General features: G+C 34.9%; 1 protein-coding gene across 12 annotated transcripts in view; it reads right to left on the bottom strand.

Annotated features, from left to right (window-relative positions):
- Window positions 1–14751, bottom strand: part of TMC5 (transmembrane channel like 5) — a 126249-nt gene that overhangs the window by 18215 nt on the left and 93283 nt on the right. For all 12 annotated transcript variants that reach the window (XM_074280917.1, XM_074280916.1, XM_074280923.1 and 9 more), the window contains 5 exons: window positions 13455–13530; window positions 13031–13164; window positions 10380–10553; window positions 3477–3555; window positions 1650–1754 (listed from right to left, as the gene is read on the bottom strand). In XM_074280917.1, coding sequence (XP_074137018.1) covers window positions 1650–1754; window positions 3477–3555; window positions 10380–10553; window positions 13031–13164; window positions 13455–13530 — 568 coding nt within the window. The remainder of the gene's footprint in view (window positions 1–1649; window positions 1755–3476; window positions 3556–10379; window positions 10554–13030; window positions 13165–13454; window positions 13531–14751) is intronic.

The raw sequence follows: 14751 nt of genomic DNA, 5'->3' as shown, positions 1-14751 counted from the left end.
ACTCTTCCCTTTGGATCAGTATGTACACTTCTGTGCATGCAAGGGAAGTAATAAGAAAAGCAACAATACATCCTGCAGAACATAACCAGAGATCCTTGGGAGACAACTAGGTTTTCATGAGTATTAAAAGAAAAAATGTGAGAGATCTAAGATGAATGGAAGTCTGCTACCAATAGTGTGTGGTTATTAGTGGCAACAGAAGGACAGGAAAGCATAAGGATAAGATCTCAGGGAAATATTGATGGTTTTGGAGCCAGAGGGTCTGGGTTCAAATCCTAGAATTTCTACTTACTAAGTATGATCTTAGGTAAGTCACTTAACCTCTCTGAGTCAGATTTAAACTCAGAAAGATGAATCATTCTGACTCTGGGCCTGGTACTTTATCCACTGTGTCACCTAGCTGACCATGAACCTTTCTAGTCTAATTTGTTGCATATATCTTTTTCTGTCTAGTTGAATGCAAGTTCTCTGAGGGAAACTTCTGTTTTGGCTTTTGTCTTTATATGCCTAGTGCCTAATAAAAACACATAGTAGTCTTGTGGAATGCTTGTGGAAATTAATTAAGTAAATTAATTCGTTAAGACTCAGTTGCCCATTGTGATGAATCTGCTTATGAACAAAGATACTCTTAGATACCTCAAGGCTGAGTCAGCACTAATTCTTCCCTCACTTCATCATTGTTGTTCCACTTTGAATGAATACTCAATGTAACATTCTCAGAAAAATCTTTACTTATTTCCAGAAATTAGCTCTTTTTAGGCAGTATAAGTAATAAGTAATAAAAAATATGTAAGTAATAAATACCCTTATATTTATATTTACATAGCATTCTGGAACTTATCTGTGAGAAAAATTATTATTTCTCTCTTGTATTTAATAACTACTGAATCAGGACCAAGATTTCCCCCCTTTTTCTACTTTCCTTAACCAGAAATCAACCAGTGTGGGAAATCTTGTGCAAAGACTTGTATTCAGGCTAAGATCTAATCAGAAAGTAAAAGAAATTCTAAGTTTAGGCTAATGGATGGATTCCTGTTCATTGAGTTTACTCAGACAAGTCTGGGAGAATGTGGATTCTCCCTTTTGTCAAACAGGTGATATGGAAATTGTTAAGCCAAAGTCTTTCAAGTCTTGTACTTCAAGACCCTGACTGTAATATAGCCAGACTCTCATTATAACATTCATTCTCTCATTAATTGTTAACCAGGAACACTTACTCTTCCAAGAGTTTGTAATTGTGAGTTCACCACCAAGAGAGACCCTTGTCACTGATTTCATTTGTTAATAAAACATGTTAACCTTATTAATAAAATGATTAAATTATTCAGAAACTATATCTCTATAACTTTTAAAATATCACACCTACATTTATTTAATTTATTAGTACTTATAGTATCCCTTGATAGGGGAATCTAGCAAGAATAATTATCCTCTTCATTAAAAAAAAAAATACATCAGGGAGATAGAGTATAAGAGTATAAGAGGCTTGTGCCCCAGAGCACCCAAACATTTCATGACCCAGCTAGGACTAGAATCCATGTCTTCTGATTCTTTGGCTAGGACTCTTTCCATTATTACACCACATTGGGATTCAAAGGGAAGTACATCTCAGGAGAAGGCTGGCTTCAACATTAGGACTTGAGACTCACCTCCTGTTCTCTCCTTTCTTGAGTCAGTATATAAGAACTTGGTTTTTTCTGGGATTCCTGGAGTTTTAAAAGCTTCTCCACAAGAAACATCTTGTCTTTACCCTCCTGTCCAAAAACAAAAGTGGTAAGAAGGTATGGGGAACAGGTGGCAAACAAAAGGGAAGACTCTTTGAAAGAGGAAGTAATTTGATTTTCATACCTCATTAACACATTCTGCTTGGAGAGAGGGTTAGAAGAGTTGGATAAAGACAGCTACCATGTTTTGTTTTTAGTGTGAAATGGCATTGTTACAAATTTTGACTAAACCACAAACACTCATTTTTTCTCCTTTCTCTAATAGGCCACACACAGTGATGCACCCCTCTGAACCTAGAAAATTAGAGGCACTTTTGGTCTTGGTGCCAAAAGGAGACTTATACTTCCTAGACCTCTTGGGCAAAATTAAAACAAATATGAAGTTGTCTTCTGCAATCTTGCTATCTTTGTATTTTGAAGTGTTTCTCCACAACTCCCATCCCATTGTGGTTGCCACTCATTGTACTCTAATAAATCCTAGATCCATCTTTCCTGACTCATTCTCATGCAATGTCCCTTCTTCAACCATTCCCCAGAGAGCTTATATTGGTCTTGCATTTCTTTATCCATTAAAATCAATGTAAGCATTCTCTATTTCATTTCCTCAACAGCACAAGGTATCAATCAATGAAATTAATGAAGTAACTTATTCCAAGAGATCAGCTCTAGGAAAACTTCTTCTATTAACATATGTGTATTTTAACTGAGATCTGAGCACAAGGTCCTATCCAGGTGATTAGTGACTCTCTTATGATAGTTTTCAGACCAGTGATTATGTAGGTTAGGTATATTTGGTGGAATTCAATTGCTCCATAAAGCAGAGCATTCTCTCTTATAACTCAATCATTTGTCTGAGACATTGTAGATAAGATCCATAATTCATGCATGGGATATAACAAATAAACTTGGAGGCCCCTTCAAATGTTAAAATTCTGTGATTCTAAATAGCTACAGCTACTCATGTAGAATACATGTCTTCTGATTTTTGAGCCAGGACTCCCATGCTATATGTCTGACTGGAAATAAACCCAAATTCTGCTGAGTTCTATCATTTAGATCCAAGTTTCTTGGAGTATGATTTGCCAAACTGTCTCACTGTATGCAGAAATTTATTCACAGTGATGACAGCTGTGTGATGATGCTGGGATACAAAATGGAGAAAATAAATCTATCCTACTACCAAACCCCAGTGTATCAGTAACCAATCCACACTCTTGTTATTACACAGAATTTTAGTCTAAGGATAATCCCCCCATGACATTTATATAATTAGGGAATCTGTTTTTTTCTCTATCCCCACTGAGAACTCTTCAGATTTTTAGCAGAGGGGTTTTTAATCTTTTTTATTTCATAGACCCCTTTAGCAGTTTGGTCAAACCTATGGTTCCCTTCTCAGAATAATTTTTTTAAATGCATAAAATAAAATACATGGGATTATAAAGGAAACTAATTATATTGAAATGTAGTTATATGTGTGTATATATAAGCACAGAAATGTATGCATGTATATATGTGTATATCTGTATATGTGTATGTCCATGTACACATATATCTATGAATGCATACATAAGTGTGTGTATATTTGTGTGTGTGCATGTATATATATCTAAGCATATATATCCCAAGTTCATAGATTCCAGGTTAAGAATGCCTACTTTAGCAGGATCCAGTGAAGAAATGTGACCCCTAGAATTCTTTTATGATTATTCTCAAATTTAAGAGAGAAAAAGAGAACAACAGTAAGAAACTTGCATTGATGATCTGTTCATGTAAGAGTTTGATCATGATCTTCCTTCCTTCAATTATCTGCCAGTAAAGATATGTGATAATCCTTTAAAAAAAAAAGAAGAAAAATTTTAAAATGCGAATAATTTTGGCATGGGTATATGGTATTATGTTAACAAAGCAAGCAGAAAAGTACAACTTTGTTCTGGGGAAAAGGCAGTTACATAGCTAATACCCCTAAGGATTACAGTATCTTCTCTCTCATGCTGGGCTTGCTCCTATATTGTTAGCTATGAATAGGGGGAAACAGGACTTCCACAGATAGCATTTATACATTAAGATTTGCAAAGCACTTGATATATTTTACCTCTTTTGATCCTGGGAGGTAAAGATTATTATTATTTCCAATTTACAGATAAGGAAATTGAGGCAAGTAGAGTTAAGTGACTTATCGGATCACACAGTTAATAAGTGTCTAAAGCTGGACTTGAACTCAGGTTTTCCTCACTCTAAGCTGGGTGTTCTATCCCCTGGGACACCTACTTGCTCTATCAGTTTCTGACTTCTGGAATTCAAACCCATGTCTGAGCTATTGTCTTATTCTGGAACTTCCCTCAGCATATGGGCCTCCTTGCACTAGAATATTTAACCATTACTGTAGCCTTCTTAATCTGGAATATCCTTCTGTAAGATCAGTCCTCTTCTCCTATTGGTGAGGTTCTTTGGGGGCCTCCATTTATTGAGAGGCCTAGTCTGGCCAGCCTTCATTCCCAGCTCTGATCATTACTTCTGGACTTCAAAAACCATGCCCCTATACATTTAAGCCCACTTCTTAAATGTTTCTTTTACAAATTGTCTAGAATATGAACTCTTTAATGCAGGGGTCATCTTTCTATATTTGTGTCTTCATTACTTAGCACAATGTCTGGCACATAGTGTGTAATAAATGCATGTTTCTTTGCTTCCCTCTTTCCTTGCTTTCTTCCTTCCTTCTTTCAGGTCACCACACCCTTTGAGTCACAGAACTTTTTGATTTTTGATTGGTTTAAAGGCAACTGAGTTTTTTGTTTTTTGATGGTTTAAGAAAAGTTATGCTTTGTTTTATATCTCAGATAGTTGTTATGTATAGGAGGTGGATCAAGGACATTTACCTGATCAATTAGAGACGTTTACAGATCCTTTATTTGGTATTTAGTTGATAATGATGGCTAATATTTACATAACACTTTTAGGTTTGCAAAGCACTCTGTGAAAATTATTTCATTTGATTCTAGCATCTCTGGGACTAGGTGTTATTATCCCTATTTTATAGATGAGGAAACTGAGGCAAATGAGATTAAATAATTTATATTGGGTCACATAATTAAAATGTGTCTAAAGTCAAATATGAATTTAGGTCTTTCTTACTCTAGGATCAGTGTGATATATACTGGGTCCCTAAGCTTCCTGGGCTTATATCTTTCTCTAGTATGGTGCTACTGGCAACCTTCTGGTAGAGGTTAAATCAGTCTATTAAGTCAGAATTATGCTTTTTGGCTGAACTTATTTCAGAGGAAAAACCAGAAAATAGCAAAGCTAAGAAAAGCCAAGAGCACTAAGGGTGGGAATGGGAAATATTCCCTGCCAGAAATTGATAATGGGCAGTGGTACAAGGAAGTTGTGTATCTAAGGAGTCAAGTTCCTGGACCTCTAGTTCGCAGCCCTAGTCTTGAAGAAATCATGACTTAACTTTCCAGACCAAGAGATAGCAGCTACAGCAAGAGAGAGAGGGGAGAGAGAGAGAGAGAGAGGGGGGAGAGAGAGAGAGAGAGAGAGAGAGGGGGGGAGAGAGAGAGAGAGAGAGAGAGAGAGAGAGAGAGAGAGAGAGAGAGAGAGAGAGAGAGAGAGAGAGAGAGAGGGCAGAGAGAGAGAGAGAGAGAGAGAGAGAGAGAGAGAGAGAGAGAGAGAGAGAGAGAGAGCGAGCTCAAGTGTGGGAGTTTCTGAACCCCAGCCTCCTAGATAAAGAAGATATTTCTTGGGCAGCATGGTTTCATAGTCTAAGACTCTAGCATGAGAAAGAAAAGCTTCAAGAATGCCAGCCAAAGGCCATCTGTGTCCAGAAAAAGAACTATGCATATTAAATGTAAATCAATACATGCTATCTTTTTTGCTTTTCTCTCCAGTGAGTTTTCCCTTTTGTTCTGATTTTTCTGTCCTAAGATGATTCATAAAAAAAGTATATTTAAAAAAAAGAAAAGAAAAAAAAAATCGATAGCCATAGAGTTGCCTTGCTAAGCATCCCCAAGTTTCAGAGTTCCCAAATCCCATCTTCTACAGGGTTATCACTAGTTACTGTTTTCCTCTGTTCCACAATACAGTAGTAACCCCAGCATGAGAGAAGATACTGTAACTAGTTTTCATCAGTCTTTTCAGGAAAAAACTTGATAGTATGGGGCCCCTGGAGTATTAATGATATCAAAGAACTAAAGTTGCAAGTGAGGAGCAAAAGATCCAGACTTAGATCTCTGTTCTTAGTATGAGGTGGTATAAAGCTGGATGCTTGTTCAGGTCTCTGGGGTAGGAATGACATTTTCTGGAATGTTGAAAAGATGCCCCTTTAGCAACCTGAAATGCATTTCTCTTCCAAGAAGGAATCTAAGTCCTTAGGATAGTAGTACTATGAAATTGGATCTTGGTGGGTCTTGGTGATGAAAGGACTCAGGGAATGTTGGGGAGTTTCTTAAGAACTTCAAATTTGTTTCCCTTCCCAGAGCATTCTAAACCACAGGGTGATACATGGATTTGGTATCTACCTAGGTCCTTGAAGGGTAGGTGGGGCTCACTGAAAAGGGAAGGAAGAATCAAATGTATTATTTATGTATTCTCTGAGTCCTTTATAGGACAGTTAAGTAACACAGTGGATAAAGTACTGGATCTGAAATTAGGAAGACCTGAATTCAAATCTCATTTCAGATGCTTATTAACTATGTGATTTGAGCAAGTCACTTAATCCTGTTTGCCTCAGTTTCCTTATCTGTAAAATGAGCTGGAGAAGTAAATGAAAAACCAATTGTATCTAGGCCAGGAAAATCCTAAATGGGATCTGAAAAGTTAGACACAACTGAAAAGTGACTGAACAACCAATAACTAAGTCCTTTATGTTATTTTTACTTTTTCTGTGGGATAAAATAAAGGCTGTTCTGTATCTGTAGCTTATGGTTACATAGAGTACTTGTATGGCAGCTAGAGATTCTTTTATCTACATCTGTGGAGACCTAGATCTGAACTATATGTGGATATTACATAGAGGGAACTATGGCTGGAAGCAAACAAATCAAAGAATTCTGACTTGGGGGAGTAGGGTTTCCCCTAGGGCCTGGTGCATCAGTCCAGAGCTTGGGTCCTGGACTGTATATTATATGGGTAATTGTATCATATTTAAAAATATACTGAGTAGCTCAATATCAATAATGTCAAGGTAGTATAATAAATATAAACGACTGCATTAGGAGTTATAAGAACAGGATTCTAATTCTAGGTCTGCTATTGACTTTAGGTTAATTTACTTCTCTGAACCTCAGTTCCTCATATGTAAAATGAGGTAGGTGAACTAAATGAAGTCTTAAGACACCATCCAGCTATACTTTTCTATGCAGTAAATACCACACTCTATATTTTGTTTAAATTCATATTTTCATATAGTAACTTTGTTTAAATGGGAAAAGAACTACAACCCTAAGCAGAAAATGTCCAGATTCATTGGTTTGACAAATGCCAAACAGAGAGCCTCAGTGAGCACTCAATTCTCACTCTCTGTTATTGTTGTTTGTCCTTCAGTCTCTAAGAGAACCATGATATCAGAAGGGTGATGGATAAGTCATTAACTTTCCTAGACAACTCTCTAAGACTGTAGGTTGCAGAGAAGTTTCTGATGTTTATTGGTAGGGGAAGTTTCTTCATCTGACAGTTCCCTAGTCCCTATCCCTGCTGCTGTTAGAAAACAGGGGAATTTTAGGGTTTTCCATAATAGCCAAAATAGTTTGGTAGAAGGTATAGGGAACTCTTAGCAGTGAAGGATTTAAAAAAAAAAAAAAAGAGGCAACTTGGGTTTTATTATCTTTGATAACTATTCATAGTGTGACACTGATTTTTTTTTTTTTTTTTATCATAGAATCTTGGATTCAGAAGGGCTTTGGCCATTAAAGCTAACTTTCTACTGCACACATGTCCTTTACTACATTTCCTAATGCACTCTACTTCAACATTTCCAGTGATAGAAAATTCACTATTTAATTCCATTGTTGGATAGTTTTTAATTTTTAGAAACTTCTTTATTTTGAGATAGAATGACCTCCACTGGTTGGTCCTTATTTTATCTTGGAGCAGCACAAAATAAATCAATTTATTTCTTCAATATTTCAAATATTTGAAGAGTTATCATGTTATTCCTAAGTTTCCTTCCCTTCTGGCAAATTCCCAGAGTTCTTTTAATCAATGGTCATATGGCAGGGTTTTCAATTGCATCATTATCCTGGTTGCCTTTATCAAATACCTATCAGTTTATCAATGTCCTCTTAAAATCCAGAATCCAGAACCTAAGCCAATAATTCAGATGTTAAGTGACCACAGAGCTGGGTAGCACAGTGGATTGAGTCCCCTGGACTTATAATAAGAAATTTCAAATTTTAGATTTCAAATCTGGCCTCAGATACTTATTAGCTGTGTGATCCTGGGAAAGCCACTTAAATATTATCTGTCTCAGCTTCCTTACCTGTAAAAAGGGCATAATAATAGTATCTAACCTCACTCCCAGATTGTTCTGAGGATCAAATGAGAAACTATTTTCAAAGCATTTTTCAAACTTTAAAGACTTATATAAATGCTAGCCATGAAGGTGGTGATGATGACATCATTAGAAGTTTAAGTCAAATAATCTTTGTGACTCAGTCTCATGTCTGCAAAACAGAGATTCATCTGCTTTATTGACCTTGCAGAGTTACTGTGAGGATAAAGTAAGAGAATGAAGTTAAAGTGCTTAGAAAAGTGTGCAAAAGTATGATAATGTGATAATCACCACAATTTAAGTACCAGTTTATCAATGAATCTTTCATTTCCCACCAATGTACCTTTGTGCTAGCTTTTTTCTATGCTTGGAAACTTGTTTCTTCTTCCTGACCCCCTTTTCTTGGTATTCTGGGTTTACTTCAAGAACAGACACACACACTACCCAGAAGGTATCACCAAGAAGTCCCTCCATGCTGGTAGAATTTTCCCTTCTAAAGTTACTATGTGCTTCCTATTTGTTTTATATTACCTCTTGATATACATGTCTCCTCCATTAGAGTAAGAGTTTCTTGAAGTTAGGGATGTTTTTTTCTTCTTCTTTGTATCCCCTGCACTTAACACAGTGCCTAGGACATGGCACGTACTTATTACATGCTTATTGAATAGCTGATCGGCTAATGTAGCTAAAAAATAATGAGTGCTCAAATCTTTTAACCCAACGATCTCACTATAAGATACACATTCCAAGGTCATCAGAGATAGAGAAAAATATCTCAAATATACCAAACTATTAAGGGCAGTTAGGTGGCACAATGATAGAGAACCCACCCTGGAATTGGGAAGATCTGAGTTCAAATACACCCTTAGACATTCACAAGTTGTGTGACTCTGGGCAAGTCACTTAATTCTAATTGCCTCCCTAAAAAAGTTGGAAAAATATAAATACCAAAATATAACAAAAATCCACAAAATAAGAAATAGATTGATATAGTAGAAATACTAATGCTTTTAGAATTTGATTATTTGTGTTCCTATCTTTGGTATTTACTACCTGGATTACTCTGATCCTCAGTTTTTCACTTATGTTGTAAGGCAGACTAGATGACCCCTGAGGTCAATTCTAGTTCTATATCTATGATGGAATATGGCCTAAAGTTCCTCTTAGGGAATAGAAATTGTTTCATTCATTGCATTTGTATCCCCAATGTCTTGCCTATAATAGGCAATTAATAAATGTTTGTTGATTAATGATTCTGTGGTCCTGTGAACATCCATCAATTGGGAAATACTGAACAAACTTTTGAATAAAACATTTTTAGAAAAGCAATGATCTCTTAAAGCGGAGTGGATATAAATTGGATTGTTCCATATTTCTAAAAATAATACCTGATATTTATATAGCACTTAAAAGTTTAAAAAATGCTTTACATACATTATTTTATTTGAATTGATGAACATGACTAAATCATATCAACACTTTATTAATAATGAAAAAAGGAACCCTGAGATTTGCATAGATTATTTAACTTTTCTTTAATTCCTTTTGGGGGAGGCAACTGGAGTATATTTAATTTTTCAAAGCACTTCCCAGGAGATGTAGAATCTCTTTTTGCCTATCCTTTAACTCATCGGATAGGGCAAGGAATATTATTTCTATTTGCCTAATGTACAGAGGCATTGGGCCTGGAGTCAGTTAGAACTGAGTTCAAATCCAGTCTCAGACACTTACTTGCTGTGTGACTCTGAACAAGTCATTTAACCTCAATTTTTTTTAATCTTCTAGAGAAGGAAATGGCAAACCACTCCAGTATACCAAAAACAGTGTTGGCCTGCTATGGTCCACAGGATCAAGAAGAATCAGACATGACAACAACAATAAGAAACAGGCAATATTTCCATTTCTGAGGTTCAGAAATGTCAAATAGTTTGCTTAAGGAAATGGAGTTTGTTAGTGGCATAGTTCGAATCAGAAGCCCCTTCTCCTAATTAATGCCTGGTGCTTTGATTTTTCCAATAAACTTAAGGTTACCAGTCCTTATGTATCAATCTTCAGTAAGTTGTTTTTTTTTGTCTTTTGTTTTTTTTTTCCTATCCTCCTTCCCACCCATTGTCCTATCCCCAAAGTCTTAATTTTTCTCCCTTGTTTTTCTTCATTGTTCTACTTACAAGACAATGAGGGTGAGGATGAAGAAGAAATGCACACTCCCGATGAGATTCCGATAAATCCACACTACCCATAAGTAGCTAGGTCTGCTGCTAAGTATTTCAATCCATCCATAGATTGCATGGATGATGGAAGGTAGACCTTGGAAAGGACCACAATGAGCTGAAGGCTTCAACCTGAGCAGAAAAAGGAACATGAGGTAGATTTAGTTCTAAAATGACTGTGTCTTCTTTTACTGAGATTTGACTCATTCTGTAGATCTGAAATCAAAGAAACTTCTTGGCCATGGATTCAAATGAATAACTACCGCAAAATTTAGAATTTTCCTAATGTAGTAATAACATTAATAATATTATTAGTAGTAACAAATATTAATGTAGGGTTTTACTTTTTATAAAGCACCCCCTTTTTCTGTACTGAGTACAACTCAGCTAGATGGTACAGCTAAGTGAATGGGGTTAAAAAGACAAGTTCAAATATGGCTTTGGACATTACTGAGTTCTGTGTTATCCTGGACAAGTCATGTAGCCTCATTTTGTTCAATTTCCCCAACTGTAAAATGGGAATCATAACAGCACTCTCCTCCCAGGGTTCATGTGAAGATCAAATGAGATTTGAAAAGTGCCTGCCACACACGTGTTCAATAAATGTTTATTCCCTTTTCCCCTTTCCCTCTTAGGAGTGACAATACAAGTATTATCAAGTCCAACTCAACAGAAGAACACACAGCAGTTAAGGAGGAGAACCACCTTCTGAATTCAGGCTTGGAACTTCAAGTTCGATGCTTTTTTCATTACATCATGATGATCATATCCTTTTTTGGGGGGATCACTTTAGTTTTATTTGTTTTCTTTTTACATTACATATATTTGCAGATTACATACCCTTTCTGTGAAGATTTTTACATTGTGAAGTAAAACAGTTAAGTCAAATTAATAATGACTTCATCTGAAAGTACATGCAATCTTTTCACATCTATAGTCTCCTCCTTATCTCTTTACTTTTTAAATAAATTTACAGAGATCTATTTCTTCCTACTTCCCACCCCAGTGAGGCAGAAAGAGAAACAAACAAATTTCTTATAATAAATATGCATGATCAAGCAAAATAAATTCCCCTAGTGGCTGTACCCCAAAATATTTATAGTTCAATCTGCATCCTAAATGACTCTGCAATAGGTAACACATTTCATCATCAATCCTCTGAATGATTATAGTGATTGATAATAGTGAATACAGTTCTAACAGTTTTCAAAGTGATTTTTTACAGCATTGTTGTCATTCTATGAATTGTTTCCCTAGTTTTATTCATTTCATTCTTCATTAATTTATAAAAGTCCATAAAATTGCTTATTTTTATAATATTGGTGTTATATTATGAATTGTTCTTCTGTCCATACTTTTAAGGGTCTATTAAGGGTAAAAATATAGACATGTCCCTAGGCCTAAGTACTTTCCCTATCGCAACCCCACTCTCTTCTCAGCTTCTATTTTGCCAAATTATGCTAATATGATGTAAATAAATTATTAGGGGCTTGATTCAGGAATTTAGTACTAGGATTGCCAGTTACCCTGGATTCATAAAACTGATCTCTCTTTCTTTCAACTTGTTATTGATGTAACTACTCACATGTAGGTCAGCCTTCACTTCACAATGGTGTGAGTAGGAATTTTATCCCCATTCTATAGATAAAGTAACTGAGTCTCAGGGAAGTAAATAGAGTAACTTGCTTAAAGTGACACAGCTAGTAATCTAGATCTCATCTATCACCTTTTTCTTGAGTATATTCCATTGGGAGCATGGGAAAGATAGAATATAAAACATTCCCTGACTTGGTAACAGAGAAAAGATGAAGGATCTGGTACAATCTGGGCTAAAAAATTGTTAAAATTTTGATACTGAAAGTTAATGTAAGTCATTTTTAGTTTTATTCATTAATTAATAGATGAGGTAGGTTTCTCTTTCCTTTCCTATCCTTTTAAAAAAATTATGAACTTAGATCAAAATGCTTAATGTTTTAAGGAGGGAGAGGTGAGAGAGGAGGGGAGAAAATTTGGAAATTTTTAAAATATTGAATGTTAAAAAAATGATGAAATTAATCCCCCAAAAATTATAATTGAGAAAAAACCATTGTTTTTAAAAAGTGTTATGAAGTATATAACCTATATTAGATTATTTACCATCTCAAAAAAGGGAAAGGAGAGAAAAGAATCAAATTGGAGCCCAAAACTTTAAAAAAATTAAAAATTATTTTTATCATATAATTGGGCAAAAAAATAGGATATTATTTAAAATGTTATGAGAAGAAACTTGATGTAATGTATAAAAAACTGGTCACAGAAATTAGGAAAAATATCCTGTTTGTGACACTTCCTGATAAATTACTTAACCTCTTAATCTTCCAGATCATTCTCTAAGACTACTAGATGGAATGGTGGGTGCCTATCTCCAACCACAAATAGAAGTTTCCTCACTTAGAGTTGCCTAAATGAATGAAATCATGGGGCTTATTTTTTAAAAGCCATAACAGCTGAAATATTTCAATGTTAGTTAGCAAGGAAATAGTAGCATTGCTTAGATTCTTGCTCTTCATTCCCTTGCCAATTCTTTCCCAAATGGCATTAAAACATCCATGATCAAAGTCATTTCTTACCTCCAAACAGTGATGGCTAGGACACATAAAACCCCAGTAAAAGAGGGGAAAAACAGTAGGAAGATAAACAGAGTCATCATCTGAGAGGCACGCCAGGCTTTGCTTGGAGGCTGACAGTTCATCAATAAACTGACCTGAAGGAAAAGCAATTCAATCTCCCATCAATTTCTTTTTTTAATTATTATTATTTTATTTTTTATTATAGCTTTTTATTTACAAGATATATGCATGGGTAATTTTTCACTATCAATTTCTTTATATGCCTTTCAGACCTCAATTTTTGGTGCCCCATTACTTCTCCTTCCCTCTATCCTCTTCTCTCTAATGCATAAATAGATGCAATGTTGAGAGATGCCTTTCCCTCCTTCAACCACAATATTAAACTATGTTTGGCTTTGCTGGTGGGTTCCAAGATAGCACTCACTCTTTTCATATAAAACATGATGAAAAGTGTGATCATATGGATGAGGGGCAGCAGAGGAGAGAAGAAGATTCCAATCCTGCAAAGAGAAAGATGATCATTACTTTCCCAGAGTAATTCAGTAAGAAGTAGTTAATATTTATATGGCACTTTAAGATTTGCAAAATTCCGTGTGTAGATTATCATCTGTGACTCATCATAACCTATTATATTCAATTATTATCTCCATTATACAAATAAGAAAGCAGGATCAGAGAGTCATGCTCTGGAATTTGAACAATTTCTTTTCTTTCATAAGGCTAAAAACCAAATCAGTAAGCAATTCCCATTTAGTAAAGGGTCTCTAAAATGTCATATTAAAAGTTATTAAAAAGGGGGGGATAAAGCAATTTATAAGTGGTTCAAGATATCTAATAGCAGTTCTGCTTCATCTAGAAGTTAAAAAAAAAAAAAGAAAAGGAAAAAATCTGCCTATTTTATAAAGAATATGAATGTATGGGAAGCCTAGAAATGAGAATATTTAGGGGAAACATGGAATCTGTCATCTTCAAGTATCTGGAAAGCTGTTAAGTACAAGAAAGACTATGTTTTTGCCTAGTATAGTGCCTATATAATAGGAGCTTAATTAATGCTTGCTCATTGATATTTGGGGGGCAGGTGGTAGAGGTCTGTCCTCAGAGGGCAAGACTAGAAGGAATGAACCAAAAGAGATTAAAAAGGAAGATTCTGATTTGGCATGAAAGAAAAAAAATCTCAACAATTAAATAGACCTAAAATAGATCAGGGCAATTTATTTCCAGGAGATATTCAAATAAAGATATAGTTATATATTAGTTATATATATATATATATATATATATATATATATATATATATATATATATATATGTATATATATATATATATTAATTACATATTTGTCAAAAATGTTGTAAATAAAGTTCATTTTGTACTAGATGACCTTTAAAGTCTCTTTTGATTATGAAGTTATGATCCATATTACTCAGTGGAGATGCTATGATCTAATTTTGACATATTCTTCTTTTTAAAAATAATTTTCAATAGTATTTTATTTTTCCAGAAGCTTGTAAAGATAGTTTTCAACATTCATTTTTTAAGACTTTATGTTCTAAATTTTTTCTCTTCCTCTCTTACCTCCCCCTTTCCCAAGACAGTAAATAATCTGATAATTATTTTAAATATATTTCCATATTTGTCATGTTATGCAAGAAAAATCAGACCAATAATATTCTTCTAAAGTATATATGGTGATGTGAATCTCACAGGAGTTGAGAAAGAG

This window comes from Sminthopsis crassicaudata, chromosome 1 (assembly GCF_048593235.1).
Source record: "Sminthopsis crassicaudata isolate SCR6 chromosome 1, ASM4859323v1, whole genome shotgun sequence".
Lineage (NCBI taxonomy): Eukaryota > Metazoa > Chordata > Mammalia > Dasyuromorphia > Dasyuridae > Sminthopsis > Sminthopsis crassicaudata.
The sequence above is the reverse complement of the archived record's forward strand: the minus strand, read 5'-3'. Positions and strand labels throughout refer to the sequence as shown.